At 38.9% G+C, this 18,980-nt stretch overlaps 1 protein-coding gene across 7 annotated transcripts; it reads left to right on the top strand.

Moving 5' to 3' along the window:
• Window positions 1-327: 327 nt before the first annotated feature.
• Window positions 328-18,822, top strand: LOC143848599 (uncharacterized). 7 transcript variants are annotated; one of them, XR_013235425.1, is made up of 13 exons: window positions 330-486; window positions 2,565-2,933; window positions 4,241-4,315; window positions 4,460-4,642; window positions 4,737-4,805; window positions 4,921-5,010; window positions 5,489-5,575; window positions 5,755-5,820; window positions 13,381-14,106; window positions 14,462-14,644; window positions 14,731-14,809; window positions 15,785-15,843; window positions 18,438-18,822. XR_013235425.1 is itself a non-coding variant. In XM_077357568.1 (12 exons), the coding sequence occupies exons 2-11, from the start codon at window positions 2,648-2,650 to the stop codon at window positions 14,802-14,804; spliced, it is 1,839 nt and encodes a 612-aa protein (XP_077213683.1). In that variant the 5' UTR covers window positions 329-486; window positions 2,565-2,647; the 3' UTR covers window positions 14,805-14,806; window positions 18,438-18,822. The 7 variants fall into 7 exon arrangements, 6 of the variants coding, with proteins under 6 accessions (XP_077213686.1, XP_077213687.1, XP_077213683.1 ...); XM_077357568.1 differs by lacking the exon at window positions 15,785-15,843 and having other exon boundaries at window positions 329-486; window positions 14,731-14,806; XM_077357567.1 differs by lacking the exon at window positions 15,785-15,843.
• The last annotated feature ends 158 nt before the right edge of the window (window positions 18,823-18,980 follow it).

Below are 18,980 nucleotides of genomic sequence, written 5' to 3' on the forward strand. Positions count from 1 at the left end.
ACGAGGTGGTTGGTCTAACATGCGACAGACTAGTGTTGTCTTCATTTACGAGGTGGTTGGTCTAACATGCGACAGACCAGCTCGCAAATGCCTTTTCCACTACTCTCTCTCTATACCCAACCAAATGGATACTAAGAAGTAAGAAGTGCACATATTCTCCCAACGCCACAGGATTGTCTAATCTAAAAAATGCCAACTAGTTTCTAATGTAACAAGTTGTCTTTCTTTTGCTATATATTTGGTTGCATCACCTAATTAGGAAATAACATGGAAAATGGATTTTTTTTATTAGAGTAAGAAATTGATAGGTGGGACAAGACCACCGGGAATATTACGTAAAAAGAAGGCAAATTTAAAATAGGTACGTTTCCCTTTTTGTTGGTTCCGTGTTTTTTGATATTTCCACCTCGGAAAAGAGTCCACCTGGGGTTATCGATCGGCTGAAAAGGAAAAGAAACCCTAGATTTGGGTGTCGTCATTCTCCCAGTAAGCTTTTTAATCTCTATTCGTCTTCTTTCTTTTGTTTCATTATTAACTACAAAAGAGTGAGTGCTTTTTTTGGAGATTTAAGGTTTCTTATCTTGGAGATAAACACGAGATTTCTAATTTCTGCTAACTTAATTCGGTCTGAAAACATTTGAATTTCATGTAGATAGATATAATTCTAGTATTTTTGCCTCCTTCTTTTTTCTTTTCCTTGAAAAAAAATTGGAATCCAATCCAAGCCTTGCAGTTTTTTTTATTTATTTATTGATTTGAATAGTAAATGTGATTTGGTTTGCTGATCTTTGCTGAAATTTCTATTTTTCGATCACCCGTTTGAAACTAATCACGAATTTGAGTTATGTGGGTAGACACAGGGGCTTGAACACGGAAAAAAAAAAGTAGTAGAAAAAGAGATACAAGTATGTGTTACTCAAATATTTGTGACTTTGTGAGTGATTAAATACATGGGCAGAGTTTATAATTGAATGACTGTATACTCATCTCGTTATGTTCTTAAATGTTAATGTGTGATCTGATAGTAAAGTGGTTTACATATAAGGATGAACAAGCTAGATATCTCAACAAATATGATTGGTTGCACACTCTTGATACGATGCACATGCACCTGTGATTGTTTTTTTTTTTTTTTTAATAGTAGAGAACTATATTAAAGGAAGAAAATTGGGAAAACCCCACAACTGAGATGGTCAATTCAGGGCAAGAACAGTAAGAATAAAATGTCTACAGCAGAACCCCTGTTGTCACGGCCAAGGGGCAAAAGACAAACTATCATATAGGTCAGAAATCTGATGTAGATGGGCAATCGATGCTCGGAGTTATCACGGTCCTCACAGAGATGTCAAGATATTCTCATTGCTGACTCGCAAAAACACAACCACTAACAATTGGAATAAAGCATGACATAACAATTTCAATCCATTGCGCAGCATGTAGTGAATCAAATACAATTTTAAGTGGCAGATTTCTTGGCTGATGAGCCACTTTTTAAATTCTATGATAGCTCTCTGTTAAGTGAAGAATTACCAACACTATGGATTTGAATCTCCAATTACTAGAGCCGATTATAGACTTTCAGCAGAGAATGAAAGGGTGTTCACTGGCTAGCAAAAAGTCTCAATTCTCAGGCTAAATTGAGCTATTGGTTTGGTTAGTTTTCTTAACAAAATGACCTGCAATTCCACAAAGAACAACAAAGAAATAAAAGGAAATGTCCCCAAAATCTCTCTCTCTCTCTCTCTAGAGGGGTGGGATGGGGGTGGATCTGTTTAAGTTGAAGCATTTGAATTGGACATCACGCATCTCTTCTGTCCAGGAATGAAGTCTCCTTGGGATTCATTTTATTATAATGATTTTTTAGAAGGTCAATACAAAGCCATTGGAATGCAGTTGATACTATCTTGCACTGGGAGATCAAGGAGAAAACACACACACTCGTGAGCCACTTTGATTTTGGGAAACCCAAGTAATGCCAGCAAGATCTGAATTTTCTCATCTCATGGGCTCCAAAAGTAGCCTACGTAGCCAATAACCCTAACCATACAATTAGAGGACTTGAATTTGGTGCTCGTCAATTTGTTTTAGTTTTCCATTTGTTAACCATTGCTCAGACAACTAGGATCATTTGCACCCAAAAAAGATGGTTAGGATCATTCTGTTGCTGTGGTTTTGTGACAACGACATCTACACGACAAGGCCATATTCTCTTGTACACCCTTGTACTGGATGAGAAGTTCAGGGTTTTTTTAGTCATTTTTTTCTTTTTCTTCTGAATGATAGGGTTGTTTAGTCTGTTTAGCATTAACTATTTGCGTGTATTCATTTCCCTTATACACATGTACAGTATAACACTATTTTTTCTTTTCTTTTCATGTGGCTAACTCAGTCTCTCCTTTTCCCTTTGTTTTCCTGCCTTTTCTTCTCAATAAAATTTTTATTGTTATTTCTAAAAAAGAAATATAGAAGGTTCATTCTTCGGCACGATTAATGCCATTCTATATATCTGTGGCCATTCTAGAATGACTAATGAACTGAGAGAACACTATAACATTGTTTTACAGCAAAGAAATCTCATTATTTCTGATCAGCTGAGGAAAAAATGTATAAAGCTGCTCGGCAATGACCGTTACAAATTGATGTGAAGATGCAACTGCATAAAAGACCGCACCGTGCTGCGGCACGTCAGAGGTGTCGCCTATGGGCTGAAAAACTCTGGGAATCACAAAATGAGCACATAAGAAGAAAATGGAGGGGAGAACAAAGGACATCGTTGAATGAGCACAGATGCTTAGACACAAGTCATTTAAGAAAGCGAAACAATGTTGATGGAGGGATCAATCATCTGCTGTTACTTGCACAATCAGCTGAATTACTGTTGGAATCAGAACATGACTTCCATTCCTCACACCCAAATAATCAAAGTCATGAAGGTTCGTTCTCCAAAATTTTCAACCTATATTATTTTATTATTTTTATTACTGTTACTGTATTATTATATCCACACGACCATGTTTTGATAATGGGACATGCTCACTTTGTATTACATTCTCTGATTGGCTGCTGAGAGATTTTTGGGAAATGTAATAGCCTTTTACAGCGGTTAAAACATGTGAAGTGCAAAAGGCCAAGCTCCAGGGTGCCCCATTGGATCCCCGTTATTTATGGCGACTTGGATAACCTGCTTGTCCTGTTTCTTTTTTTTTATCCCACTATGCATTATATATACCTTTTTTTTTTATCTCGGTTTAGACCTTTAATGTTGCATTTATTATGGGCTACAGACTCTCATTGCAAATCTGTTTTATCTCATCTTAATCATATTCAAAGCAATCAAAATGAGAGAAAAAAGAAGGAATGTTTTGCAAGCATGGAATATGAGCCAATAAGCCCACGTTGAACAGCCAGAACCCATTTGTAACTACTTACTTCGCGTATCCCTTTCTTTTGCTAGAACAGGGCAGCAACAGTCGCTTGTCCAATTTGATTTTCTGAAACTATAACCACACTAAAACGCCCTGTGGAAATTCATTTCATGTTTCCCTTTCTTTTCTTACTATCCCCTGTTTAAACAGGGCAGTAGCGGATTCCTGAGAGAAATTTAATCATCCAATGCACTAGATGAATTGATATTGATATCGGGATCTGCTCTTACAAACCAAGATCGTAGATGGAGTGATTCTAGCAGTGATTTCACCTTTAAATTCCTGTTGGTTTCTATAAAGAATCACAAGTGCTGAACTCTCTCGGTGTTCTTGAAAACAAACTAGAAACGTGAATTCCTTACTTTTTCCGTTTTGCTTTAAAGAATTTTTTAAAGACAACCCGCTGAGGGAGTTACTCGGCCTGTGAACTCTTACAAACTGACAAGCGACATCCTGGGCTAATTTTTTCTTGGTCATGGGAATGCTAAATTCTGGTTTTTTGTTTTTCTTTCTCTCTTTGTGATAAAGAGTTTTGGCCAAAAATAAATGTGAAAGTAAAGGACCATTAAAAAAACAGAAAGTTAAGAAGAATATTAAAAAGGAGATAACAAAGGTATATTAAATTCCAAATAGAATGATAAAAAGAGAAGCGCAGGTTACCCCAGTTGCCGTAAATGACGTGGATCCAAAGGCATCCCTTGCAATTGGGCTCTTGCATGGGCGCCCTTCACTTTAGTATTCCTCTTATTATTAGTATTATTATTATTATTATTTTTCATCTTTTAATACGGATGTCCATGTCTCTTTTTTGTCAGGATCACCACTGAACCAAATTGTTCCTCAATTACAAAACCCACATAACAATCTTAGCTCAACAGGTCAGTGTCCAGGTACTCGCATCTTGTTTTGCGTGATGCCATTATCCCATCGCACCCTCGTTTATTTCAACCATAATGGATGGAAAATATCTAATGCCAAGTTATCAAATTGCATGTGTTGGACTTGGATGCCACCTGACTGGGTATATAATTCAGATGAGCAACATGTTGCTACACAAGTGGGAGGTAATTCTGAAGTTGGAAAAACCATCTTACCATTGCAAAGAAGGACCCGATTGACCCAGTTCCGACGCCAAGCTCGGTCCAGAAATGCTCGATTAGTACAAGGGATGAATGAGGACCTTGTAAAAGGATATATGGGTTGCCAAAGCATCAAAGGTAAAGTTCTAGTTTTGCCCAAATTGTTCCTTGTGTTGCACAAATGACATAGCATTGGCCACACATGGTACTCTTGCTCTGCATTTGCAAACAGATACTCAAAATTTGGAGAGGGTGCATGCAAAGCAAGTTCGAGAGTCTATGAATCAACAAGTTGTTAAAGGTGGCCTTCTTGCCTTTTCCTATACTTTTTTATGTTGCCTTAGGCCTTTTCCTTTACCTTTTGATATTGCTTTATCTAAAGGATTTTTCTGAACACCGGTTTGATATTTATATAGCAGAACCAGCTGCAAATTGTGATTTCCAAATGCGGGAAGGGATGGATGGAGTCCAAGTATGTGAAAAACAGGATAGCCAATATACTGAAGGTAACTTTCTAGATGGATTTTTTGATACACGCAATAATAGAACATATAGACCATTTAAAATTTAACCACATAATTGAATTTCTCTACTTCAATAATGTCTTTGATAACAGTCGGTTTACAACATTCTAGCAGGCTTTTTAAGTGAAAGGATTACTGTAATTTGTGTTCTTGCTAGAAGGCCTTTTACTAACAGAATGTAATAATTCTCAAATGCTACAGGGGTTAGCTGTTAGCATGTAAACATATGGACGGTCAATGTGATGCTGGCTCAATTTTAATTTGAATTTATATGATTTTCAAATAGACAACCCCATTCAACAAAAGCAGTGAATGCTGTTTAATGTGACCTGAACAATATGGCTTGCTTTGGTTTGAAAATTTTCCTTTTATATAATTAGTTTCTACACTTGACTAAAGTTTTCATTTAACATAATTCCTTTTTGCGTGTTGCTTGGATAACAGTTACCTTATATTGCAGTACAAAAACATTTCTGTAGTTCTCGGGTGGTAGATGAGATTCATGTGGGCCAATTACGTGATGAGATGGATCACCAATGTGATACAGGTGGATGCACCATTGTCCATGCATCCAAACTCCTGGTTGCATTATTTAGTAACTTAGTTCAATATGCCTTCACATCAGTATAGGTTTCACTTATCTTGAAAATTTTTTTTTCTTGCAAAGAAGGTTCCCTTTGATCATACATAACCTCTAAAGCACCATATTTGATTTTCATTTTGCAGCCCCAACAGTTGAAAGGATGCATGAAGACCAAATATGTCAAGAGAGGGACCACAAATGCAATTCAGGTCCACCACCACCCCCACCACCACCATCATGATCATTATCATTATCATCATCATTATTGTTATTATTACTATTACTATTATTATTTTGAATAGCGTCAATTCAGGTCCATTATTAATATTATTTTCTTTGATTGAATAAGCCTTGCAATAATTGCATATTTTTACTAAAGATTAAATAACCCTAGATAGGTCTCTTTGGAAACATCTGATAAAATTGGAATGATACAGAATAACCCTAGACAGAGAAGGGTTTTCTTATAGGTACTCCATCGGATTTGACATTCTGCGACTAATTTTCTCTGAAAAAAATCATTACCAGAATTTTGTGAAAATCATTCTTATTCACTGCAATATTTTCACACAATGTTTTTTATTACCTTTTCTTGTTGATATGCGTGGGATTTGTTGCTAAATTCCTCCTGTGTGTTTTAAAATGGCTTTTTGCTGGCTCTAATTATGATAAGAAAGAAATCTGAAGAGCTTCATGTCTCATTGCTAGAGGTAACCACAAAGTATCCGTCAAAGTAGTTTATGCAATAAATGACCAAAATACGCCTTGTAAAATTTTAAAAATGAAAACCAACGGAATTCTAGGACTATAATTGTGACACTAAAGGCCAGAGACATGCCTAGCCTTTTCTTCAAATTCTCCCCATGAAGGTGAAACTAATTTCTGCGTCAGAAGCTTTCTGCCTATTTATCCATGTTTGTCATCTAATTAGACTTTGTAGAGACTAGATAGTGTTGTCCATTTTTTTTTTCGAAAGGTAGTGTTGTCCATTTTATCTTTTGATGAGACATACTACTTGCTTCTTTCTCTCGTTTATGGTTTCTTTCCCTCTCTTACATCCCTATGTTCTTTTCTCTCCTTCCCTTTTCACCCCTTTGTTGGGTCCATAAACCATTTCTTCTCGGCTGTGCATATAAACCGTTCCCTTCTTCTGCTTTGATCTTTTCTCCTCTTGATCTTGATCTTTCTTGAACTTGATCTTTTTTTTATCTTGATCATTCTTTCCTTTATCTCATTTTCGTGGCTGAGATCAACCCCTTTTCGTCTCTAGTCTAGCTGTGTCTCTTTCTTCTCTTGGAGGTTACCTACATTTAGACTACTAAGGCTAAGGCCCTACATACCACCCATGTACAGATTTCTCCTACATTCTTATTACAAACTACGGTATTACCCTTTTTGAGCCTCCTTTGTTAGTTTTACACCTCTGCTTTTCTTAACCAACCCACCCTCATTCCCCTTAACCTTATATCCTTCACATCTAGGAAGCACGGGTACTCTCCCGGGCCTCCCGTACCCGTATCCGACACGTATGGGGTGCGGGTACGTTCGGGTATGCCATGGGTACGTCCCGGGTATGCACCCCCATAGTTTAAAAAATTAAAAGCATTTTTCTTGTATTGGGTGCATGTCGGGTGCGTTGGGGTGCGTGTCGGGTGCGTACCCGACACGTCCTGTTTCTCTAATCTGGTTTGTAAACCCTTCCTGCTTGTTCTCTCTCCTTTCCTGTACTTAGTATTTACTATTTTATTGTCTTTACTATTTTATTGTCCATTTACTATTTTATTATCCATTTACTTAAGATTTACATGTAAATAACGGAATACCCCCCATTTGGATTTATTAAAAATAGTTTCAAGACCCAAATCTAAAAGGAACAAAAGTCAACTCTCCTGTTCTAGAGCAAAAGTCGTAGAAAAATGGTCGGGCCAAAATTTTAACTTTCTTAACTTCCAAACGGTGGGGTATTTCTCAAAATTTAAAAATTCATAAAATCTATAATGTCCAAACATTATTAAATCCCAAAAGTCCGGTATTAAAAATCTCATAATTTGGTCTCTAAAAATTATCTTGTCAGGCACTGGTCAACACACTGGCGAGAGACTTTTTTTTCAAATGAATGATGTATTGATGCCTCATGTTATGAAATATGGAACTTAATCACTTATGAAATGAAGAGTAATATTAGAATTTTCCATTTTGGTGATGTTATTGTTATTTGATTGCTCTCCAATTATTTTTTAAAATTTTTTATAAATATATAATAAAATCTTAAAATATATTATTATATTCACATACCCGAACGTACCCGCACCCGGTTTTTTTGGAAAATCACGTACTCGTGTCGTGTCGTACCCGCACCCTGTACCCGTGCTTCATAGCTTCACATATTCCGCACCCCCATCACTTTTAGATTTCTTTGAGTCATTGCAATGGCCACTCTTCTAAGCTCAATACCTTATTGGGTTATGTTGGTATCATCCACTAGCTTAATTAATTTCCAAAATCATGACCTCCAACTTGCAATTCCAAATAGCATGCCATCCAACCAATGTTACTTGGAACGTGGTTTGTTCTTGTACGCTGTACGGGAATTGGTATGGGTTACGATATTAGCCCGGTATGAGGCACGATGAGGGTAGGCTAAGTTGGTTCGCTATTTAGGGTTGCGGGTCGGTTTGGAGAGCTAATCCGGGTTGCTCTTGTTCTATATATATAATATCATATATTTTTTCAAGAATATCATTCCATAGTCCATACTACATGGAGTGGAGTTTCTGTTGGAAAAATATATGTTTCAGGTTAGTCTCTTCTCCTCTTCCCTATTTCTTTTATTTCTTTTTTTCTTCTTTTTTTTTAGCCTGCATTAAGGTATGAATAGATTAAAGCTGGGAACGAGAGTTGTTTTTTGGTTCTCTCTTCTTTTTTTTGGAAAATTGACAATTTCATTGATACTAAGAAGATTACATTGGGGACCAGGGGTCCCTACTTGCATTACATAGAATCAATTAAGGGTGGCTAGGAGCATGCTCCTAGATCAGTAAAAAGCCAAAAAATGATCTTCTGGGTCAACCACTGCAACGAATTCTGCACTTCCATGCGCTGCCACCCTGCCGAGTACTTATTTCACTTCCCTTTCGAATTCTTCATCTACTACCCCAGCTGAAAATGCCTTCACCATTTCCCCCTTCTTTCCTTTATATTGCACAAAGGTCTCATTTGAAAGTGCCATATTTGTGGACCCCATCAAATCATAGTTGTGACCTGCCACGACACTTAGACTGCTCCATCACTTTATAGCCGGCTAATTCAAATTTTAAAAATCCCGCTCAAAGGCCTAAAGCTATTGTGCGTCTCTAACCGTGCACGATAGCCAATCCATCGAATCTGATCATCGGCGGCCTCCACCTTGCGCCACTGCCCATTCCGGGGGATCCCCATTAAACCACCAAGCCAAAAACCCTAATCTAACCCTAGAGACCACCATTTTTTACCCTAACTTCTTCCCCTTCAGCTTCACCAGAGCTTAAAATCCTAATCCTACCCTTATTTTCACCTAATCCTAGAGCCCACCATTGTTCACTGTGATCCTACCCTTCTGGCCCCAACCTTGCACCTCGATCAAACCCATCTTTACCCTCCACATCCAACCTCTTCCTTTTTTTTCCGAATTCGGCCACCCTTTTTCACACTCCTGCCACGTCTACCACTTCTGACAACTCATCAGCCCACTTTCTCCATCCACCCAACCCAGATCCGATCCTTTCCCCAATAAATCCGCCCATTTCGCACTTCCAGCCACCAATGCTGCATCCCCTGCGAGGACTGCCCAACTTTGGGCATCATCCGGCCACTAACACCTCCCTTGCCCATCAAGGGAGAGAATGAGAAAGACCAAAAAATAGGAAAGATAGATCTAAGAGAAAGAGAAAGCAGAGAGGAAGAAAGAGAGGGGAGTAGAAAAAAGCAAAAAGAGAGATAACATGAAGAGATCAAGTGAAAGAAAAGAAGATAGGCAGAGAAAGGGATATCAGGAAGGGAGAGAGGGAGATCAATCGAAGAGAGAAAGATCAGCGAGAGATGGGGAGAAAAAGAAGAGAGAGAGATAGACGAAATAGGGAAGAGAGACACGGGAGAGAGGGAGAGAGACGAGATAGGGAAGAGAGAGAGAGAGAAATAGGGAAGAGGGAGAGAGAGACGGGAGAGAGAGAGTCGAAATAGGGGAGAGAGAGATGGGAGAGAGAAAGAGAGACAAAATAGGGAAGAAAACGCCTCCCTCCCTAGGGTTTCCATCGACCTAAGGAGGGAGTTCCAAAATCACCTAAAAAATCGCCTTTCTTTTCTCCCCCTTTTTGTTGTTTGGTTCTCTTTCACCCTTCTTCCCCCTCTCTATATGCATCTCTTCCTTTCCCGCGGGTTGCTCGAGTCGCCATTTCTAGCGATCCAGGTCGCAAATGACCTATGTTTGGGGTCATGTGACCCCGGGTCGTGGGTCGAAGGGCTACCCGGGTAACATTGCATCCAAGCCTTTAATTAAAAGGGCTTCAAATTGGAAAGAAAAAAAAAGAATTTCAAATGCTCATTGGTTGCTAAAGTTTGGTTCTCAAGTTCATTCACTTACAGGGATCGTAATGGTTGTGCACTAACTCAATTCCCTTTCAAGTTGAAATGCGAAGGAATTAAATAGTTTACCTACTGTGCATTAGGAGAAGAAATGCATGCAGTAACTCCACCCAACAATCCGCAGTAAATGAAAAGGGGCAAGCACGACCACTAAGCCACAAACAAGGTTTTAAATTTCGGGTTCGGTCAAAAGCAAAATCGAAATTGCATAAAGTCGAAACGTTAAAAAATTTTGACTGAAATTTTGAAATTTCGAACGAAATGTCGGTCGAAATTTAACGAATATCATGAAAAAATCTGGATTTTGTTTGATATTTAATATTATCCCGAAATTTCAGCTGAAATTACCGAAATTTCCCTAAATTTCAGGGATTTTGTCGAAATTTGGTACGGTGTAAAATATGACCTCATTTGATTTCGATAGATTTCGTCCGAAATTTCAAAATTTCAGCCGTGTGGACAAAAACGCATCCCGAAACTGAAATTTAAAACCTTGGCCACAGATCCTCCGGACTTGTTGAGATTCCCGAGATTTGTTTCATTAAACCTCAGCGAGGAGATGCCGAGATGAAGAACAGATAAAAATCATTGATTCACAAGGTGATAGATGGAGAAAGGGGATAAGCTTCAAACCAAAGCTTATAATTTTGTTTCTTCCCAAATGAAATTAGAAGCAAGATAATCTCTTGCAAACTTCCAAAACCCTCAAGTTTTTAAATCATATTCATCAAAAGCTACCCAACAAAAGAGAGAAATAGGGCTTTATATGTTAGCCCTTTACATGTGGAGTGTCTTAATTACTCTTACTTACCAAAAGACACTTAAAAGGACATTTCAACTTCTTAAATGACTAAGCTACCCTCATTAGCTAGAATTAATGAAAACAAAAACAATTGAGCTTTTTAGGCCGATGTAGTCTTTGTGATGTAGGCTGAGAAGAGAATCTCTTGGATCGTAAGCTCTGATACCAAGTTGATATAGGGTTGGGAAGAAAATCAGAAGAAGAAAGGGTTTGAGTCGTTGTTGTCAAGGTTTTATGGACATGAACATTAAAGATTAGAGCTAGCCTGATAAGTGGCATATTTGCCCATTAGGATTAAATTTTTATGTTATTTAGTTTCTAGGATTTTATTTCCATGTTTTAGTTTTAGGGATTTTATTTTCTATGGAATTTTATTTCAATTGCCTATATATAGGCCTTATGTAATAGAGATTATTAACTTTGGATGAATAAAGATTGATTGGCTTCTGTCGTCTACTAGTTTCTTCTCCTTCCTCTATTCCTCTTCTCTTCTCCCTTAATTTCTTCTTTTTCCCCTATTCTCCTTCTATTCTCGTCTCCTTCTCTTTTCCTCCCCTTTCTTCTATTTCCCTTCCCGGGTTCTACATCACTTTGCCAAGGGGATGCTCTGCATCTCTTTGCGGTGCTGCCTATTTGCTCAACCTTTCAAGAGGTTGCCATGATTGGCAATGTTGCTGCATCTTCCCTAGGTTCGTTAGTGGCTCTTGATTGGCCAGTGGGGTGGCATGTGGCCTTTGGCGGCGGCGTGCTAGAGAAAATTACTGTGCTGGCGTAAAGCGGTCATCATGGCTGGGTGGGTATGTGTCTTGCCACGCAGCCTCAAGTCTCTTGTGTAGGGGTGCAACTCGGGTCGGTTGGTGCCAACCCGAACCCAACCTGAGGTGCCATTTCTCCAATCCGAACCCGACCCGAGTTGAAGGAAAGAAAAACCTCGGCTGCTTCTTCTGCTTGACATGGTTTACTGTTCCTGCTGTAAAGCAGTGAAGAATAGGGCGGAAGAAATATTGAAAACCTTTTGGTAGCAGTTCCAGATAGTTCAAGAAAGAAGAAGATGAGTCCAATGATCAAGATGAAGGTGTCTCGGTAAAAGAAGGATATTTATGTAAATAGAAAAAACACTGGTTGCTTTTCCCAAAAGGCAAGATGTAATTAATGCAAACTGATGCAGATCTTCTCCCAAAAAGCAAGCTTCCCTAAAAAAAACAAGCTTCTCTAAAACAACCAAGAAATCATTAATCCAAGATATAATAAAATATTAGATGGCACATGATTGCTTACGCATTCTTAGATTTCTTACTCAAAAATATGATTTTACGTTGGGTTTTGCAATCTGAGCATTCTTACTAGAACAATACCATAAAAAATAGCATTCTTAGCTTTCTTACTAAAGAAATAGTACTAAAATACTGATTTTGCCTTGGGTTATGAATCGGGTCGGGTTGCCGACGCATTAACCCTAACTTAACCCGAAATTTTGTCGGGTTCCTTTTACTTTTATCCAACCCAAACCTAACCCGACCCGAGCAAAGCCCAACCCAACCCGAGAAAAATCCGGGTTGAACCCATCGGGTTCAGGTTGAGCCCGACCCTGCACCCCTACTCTTGTGGGCTCAGGAGCCACATGGCATTGTGTGGTTGGTGCTTTGATTTCGACCCCAACACATCCAATCTCCATGTTCAGTTGTTGGGTTTTTTACTATATATACTGGGGAGGTCACAAAATTATATCTTGTGCTGGTCTTCATTTTGCTAGTCCACAATTCATTGGCCGTGCAGTAAAAATAATTATCGTGACTCTTCTATATTCCAAGGAGTGCCAATGTGGTGGATCAGCTGCCCAAATCATGTGTCTTGAGAGGCACATTATATTCTGGGCAAATCTAGGCCATTGATGTGCATCTGTCCTTTTCTTTAATATAATGCCCGTTGTCTTAAAAAAAAGAAAAGAATATCGTACTGGTTTTTTTTCAGCCATGCCCGACGTGCAGTGTACATGGTGTAATCTAGAATCATATTGTATGTCACGTTTTGATTATTATTTTCCAATTCGTCTACTGATAAACAGAAACATACCATTTTATTTCTATGTTGATGGTTGATTTGTGTCATATCACTTTTCTTTAATGTGTTCTTTTGAAATTGATGTGTTGTATTACCTGCTGTAGGCACATGGGAAATTGGCATAACCATGCTTTTTCATGGACACTACTTGTTCTGATAGATTTGCTTTATTGAGCCGCATTATATGCTGTTTGTTATTTGTTGATTGTTAAAAAGGGTAGTGATATTTTCCGAAATTAGTTTGTGATGTATGACTTTTATGGAACATTATGGCCACTTGTTGCAGCTCAAAGAAAGAAAGATCGAAGTCTCATCCGTGATGGACAAAGAGAACGCAGAATGAAACATTTCCATCTTGCCGCTCCACAACAGCTAGAATTAACCGTTGAAGGAAGAGAACAATTGAGTTTACAGATGACTGATGAACTACAACAACCTAGGAAGCGACAACGTATTGCACGCCAAGTGAGGCTAAAAAGGACTAATGCACAGAGAGGACAATCAAGGAATAAGGATCGTAATGATGCCCAACCAGAACAAATACATGTACCAATCGAGCAAATCCGCGTATCAAATGGAAGACGGAATGAACAACTCTCTACAATTGAACCACAATGGTTATTGATATCTGAGATGCAACGGGTTCACCGTTTTAATGCGCGTCATCGACTATTATTGAGGACTTCTGAATGGAGAAAGCAACGGAGAGAAAAATTGTCAGATGTGTCGAATGGAAACCACGGTGATGTTGAACATCAATGGTTTTTACAGATGGGTTATATACTGAGGGAACATCAACGTTTTGCTGCTCGACAACTTAGAGCACGCCGAATCACTGAGAGAAGGGCATCAAAAAATGTACTTAAATGCCTAAACCGAGGCCAGGTAAGGGGAGAAAGGAATGTTTGTGGAGGGATCCATCATGTACCTGCAGTCACAAAGGCACAATCGGGTGAATTACTGTTGGAAGCGGAGCCTGATTTCCATGAATCTGTTGGAAATAATTGTGAAGGTTGGTTTCTGAAAAATTAGAATTATTATATAGTCTGTTCATAACTAATCGTTCTCTCTCCTTTGTGCTTCTCATTCCCATTCTGGATGATCTTTATTCCCATTCTCGTATCGGGGTCTGAATCAATTTTTACCTCTGCATCTGCAGAAAAGCTTTCCATTCACTAAATGAGCTATGCCGCTATGCAACAATACTAACTCTCTTTTCTATATTTACTTGTGACTGATGGTTATTATTTATTCGCATAATGCTTATCTTGAATGCAAATTATCTTTTCTCAAAAAAAAAAAAAAAAATAAAAAAAAATAAAAAAAAATCGTGATGCTGAGTATGAGTGTGCACATATTGATTTCAGATCAGTGTGTGGAGCAAAAGTCTTCTGCAACAAATGTGAATGCCAGCACTGAAGTTCTAAAAAACAATTTTTGCGTGAAAGGACGGACCCGCTTAAATCATTTGAAGCGCGAAGCACGGTTGAGACATGCCCATTTGTTAGGAAGAATATCTGAGGGGCAGATGGATTGCCGAAGTAATAATGGTAATATATTGGTTTTGTCAAGTGATTTATGTGTAACATGTTTAGCCGTTCAGTGTATGAAACTTGGTATGCATTTGATATTCCAGAAAATATCTCTGACGCCGGAACTATAGAAGGGATGTGTGCTGAACTAGTGCAAGAAGAGATTCCATCAACTTAATGGTGGTGACTAATTTTCTCCTATTCTGGTTTTCATGAGTATTTTTCATTCGTGATGTTTCATCTCCTACTCCTACTGAAGAGTCTCTAGTGTTCTGCATTTGCATCTTGCCACCGCCATGATTATTGTAATTCCTGAATAGTAAGACTGGATCATAGACACAAATATTTGTCTCAGGTAGTGCAAATCTCGGGAGATTTTAAATTCTTTTGTTAGTTTCATGTTTATACAAGGGAAAGTTTTGAAAAAAATAGAATATTTAAAAATAGATGTAAATATATAATTTACAAAAAATGTAAATTAAAATATCGTAAAAATTTCGTGGTATTATCATGATATTTATCACAGTGAATGATAAAAATGAAAATATTGTGATATTAATCTCGGGATTGTTTTGGAGTTTTGTCGTTTTATCAAAATGTGGTGATAAAATCACAATATTTTGAAAAAGTTGGAGATATTTGTGACTATGGTGTGGATGAATGTGGAAAATGCATGTGAAGAGACAGTGCCATCAGGAATTATATTGAACTCCCCTTTCAGTTTATTTCTGAACATTCAAACTGTCCAAATAGCTTAGCTTGAAACATAATTACTTAACCATAACACCTTCATATTAATTTCTTCACGTTCATATTTCCAATAGATTCTTAGCTATTCCATTTTGTTGCTGACAATGTGTGCATGTGTGAGTGTAAATGCATCCATGGTGTGCTCTTTAGAACTTGTTTAAAAAGGGAAAAAAAATGTACTCATGAGACACTCATGGTTGGGCCCACTGAGGTCAAGTTAGCATGATCACGACTTTTCATTTGACGGGCCCACAATGGAGATTCCATACCCTAAAAATAAAACTCATAAAATAATCCTATCATTCGAATGGTTCCCTGCAAGTAGCCGGTCAAAAAGGTTGAGCAACAGTCCGCAGTCAAAAGTTTTTGTACTTGGAGCTACAATCTTATGCTGTCTGCAACTTTTAGGCTACTGAATCTATGATGGGGGGCCATTACATTCACAGTCCAGATTCTCCAGAACACAGGTGGGCATGATCATACACAATATCAGCATCAATATATGTTCAATACACAGAGTTTTGCTATTTCTTCGTTATTATGTAGTGGGCCAACTTGTCCCGACTGCTTTGTCTATTTTCTGTTTTAGTATTTGTGTGGTCCAGTCTTGATCACCATCCATCTTAGAACACTTTAGTTTTTATTTTGTCTAGTTTCTATTTTTGAACATATTTTTGCACGTAGGATAATTTCCATTCCTGGGGTTGCAACTTGGGTGGATCAGGTTGAGACCAACCCTACCCCTACCCGAGATTGCATTCCCTCAACCCTAACCCGACCCAACCGAGCCTCGGGTATAGGATGGTCAACCCTACCCCTACCCCAACCCACCTCTAAATGTCTCAACCCTAACCCAACCCGTCTAACTTGTTTTTTCCAACTTGGGTCATGGTTGGGTTTGGGTCAACCTAGGGTCATAGAAAAGTGCAAAAAAAAACAAAAAAATGACCCTAAGAAATCACAATAAAATTAGAGGGGGGAAGGTCGGGTTCGGGTCAAGTTGCCCAAGGACTCGACCCTAATCCAAGCCAAAATTAAATCAGTTTGGCTTTTTTCCCAACCCAAACGCTACCCAAGCCGAGCCGAAATCGGGTTGAACCATTTGGGTTAAGGTTGAGCCCGACCCGAGTTGCACCCCTATCCATTCCTGATCGTACTTTCGATTTTGACTTTTGTTGAGTGCTTTTGTTTCACCGACCTTTTAAGTATGAGCATTTAAGTTATTACTTTTTTTTTTGTGACACATCTGAGTCATTACTTAATGAACTAAGTTCCACCCCTCATGCGATTTGATGCAAATTGGGAGTTTTCTCCTAGCCGCGAGGTAAATCTTCTTCTTCTATCCCTCCTCTACTCCTCCCTTCTTTTCTTTTCCACTCCCTCTCTTCTTCTTACTTCTTTTCTTCTTCTCCCTCATCTATTTCTCTTCTCTTCTTTCTCCTCCTCCTCTTCCTCTTTTCTCCCCTTTTCACTATTCTTTTCCTCCTCTTTTTTCCCCTTTGCATGTCCCTTTCTATTTCCCCTCCATCCCTCGGCTTCTTTTCTTGGGCATTTGCACAGTGGGACTGCAGTCCACGATTGCCTGCCACTTGTTTCCCTAGCTCCCCCCTCTTCTTTTATCCTCTCCTTCCTCCCTACTTCACTCCCCATCCTTTCTTTAACTTGCCCATCGCTTTCCCATACTTCTTTGCCGTCCCTGCAGATTTTAGTGATTAAATTGCAGTGATGTGGGGACTATTCATTACAATTGCCTCCCTTCCCCATTCTTTTCTTTGTTGCTTACTCCTTTCTTGCATCTCTTCCATTCTTTGTTGTTTGGGGGTTGCACGCTCACATACACACTATCAGTGTTTAAAAACTCGTTGACTCGACTCGGAACTCGCCCGGGTCGACTACCTTTTAGCTTGCCACGTTCCGCATTGCACCACATTTCGCATTCCGCATTTTGCCCTAGAGAGTCAATAAAAACTCCTTTGACTTGCCCGAGTTATGACCGAGTCAACTGCGTCCGCGCCGAGTCAACAGTGATTTTTCTTGGCCGCATTCCGCATCACATGCTTATTTTTAAACACTGCACACTATATCCTTCCCTCATTGGCTCTCCTACTTGGTGACGCTGCACTCTACTGGGTCCGATCGACTTTCCGGCTCTTCCACCACTTCTTTGTGGCCCCTTCATGCAAGATTTGAGGATGACACACCTACTTATCAGGTGTGATCATATCTTTGCTATATTCAGGCATGTCAGTCCTTGATATTGATTTTACGGACACCCTTGGATCATCCACACCTTGCACCTATTTTACCTTTGAGACTTTTACCTTAGATTGGTGGATGCTTGGCCCCTAGATTCCTCACTTCTTTATTTTACCTGTATATTCGCTATTGATCGGTGTGATCTATTATTTGTAATGCATGATTGGGTAGAATTTTAAGCTTATTGTTGATTAATCTGAAAGATTGAATTCATGTAAAATTCCGAACATGAGGAGATGGTTTTTTCACCCTTTTAACGATTATGCGCCCCCCCTTTTAATGAGATTTGAGGTTAAAAAGTGTTAAAGTCAGCCCCCACAGTTCCCTTAAAAGGGGGGTGCATTACCCTGAGGAGGGAGAGAGAGAGGAGGGGGGGGGGGGGGGGGGGGGGGGGGGGTTGGTTTGGGGGGTGTTGAAAATGTCATCTCCCTTTGATTAATTTCTTGAACGCCTAAGCTGAAAACGGCGTTTGTTTGTGCTATCGTAACTTGTTGATTACTCACGAAGCTCCTAAGTTTCTCCAGAACCTACGAACCTCCAGGTGTGCACCTTGTTTTAATAAGATTTTCTTTATCTATAAAAAGAAAATCAACAATTGAGACAAATCTGCATGGTGTTGACCTTGTATATTGATGTGGCAACTTGGCTCTTTTGTCGGAAAGCAGAACTGCACCTTTTATAACAATCAGTCATCAATAACAGAGATTCATTATCATCTATGAAGTTTAAGAATCTTCAAAATGCTTTTTTTCCATATTTCAAAGTTTTTGCTCTGAATTCATCTGGTTTTCATTATTGAATGCAGGTGAAGAATACAAAGCAGTTGGTGAAATTTAGCAGTGGAGTTGAAGCTGGTTGAAACCAAGGAGAAGAATGCAAAGCAGTTGGTGAAATTTAGAAGTGGAATTAAAGCTGGTTTAAACCGAGTCCTGGAAATTTCTTATCGTGGGCTGTGTGAATTACTCGTTCACATGAAACCTAGCATATCATGGGCTTTGTCAAATGTGCATTTAATACTTTCATAGGGTGGTCAGTATCTCTAATTTCTGATTACAAGGTGTTTGATTTGCATGGTTTTGGTGGAGGTCTAATTTGGATACAATCAAGGTATCATAGGTTTGCTCTGTTTCAAATGGTTGCTTAGTAGAGTTGCTGCCTGATGAATGAAGGGCATATATGCTGTTGGCCCATGAAGTTTGGTAGAGGTATTACAGAAGAAAACCTGTAGTTTACCTAAATCTTAAAAAACCAACTGACATTCAAAATATTCAACAATTGCATTCATAAACCCACTGGAAACCCTGCCAGCAGATGATCCTGACTTTTCAAGATTAACTTCAAGTTGTCC

Source organism: Tasmannia lanceolata, unplaced genomic scaffold (assembly GCF_043159265.1).
Source record: "Tasmannia lanceolata isolate RefF3 unplaced genomic scaffold, GAP_Taslan_0.1 ptg000016l, whole genome shotgun sequence".
Taxonomy (NCBI): Eukaryota; Viridiplantae; Streptophyta; class Magnoliopsida; order Canellales; family Winteraceae; genus Tasmannia; species Tasmannia lanceolata.

Coding starts and splice junctions, on each gene's coding strand:
- LOC143848599 (XM_077357568.1), top strand. CDS start 2,648: ATGCAACTGCATAAAAGACCGCACCGTGCTGCGGCACGTCAGAGGTGT. Junction 5,576..5,754: donor GGATCACCAATGTGATACAG/GTGGATGCACCA, acceptor TTCATTTTGCAG/CCCCAACAGTTGAAAGGATG. Junction 14,645..14,730: donor GGATTGCCGAAGTAATAATG/GTAATATATTGG, acceptor TTGATATTCCAG/AAAATATCTCTGACGCCGGA.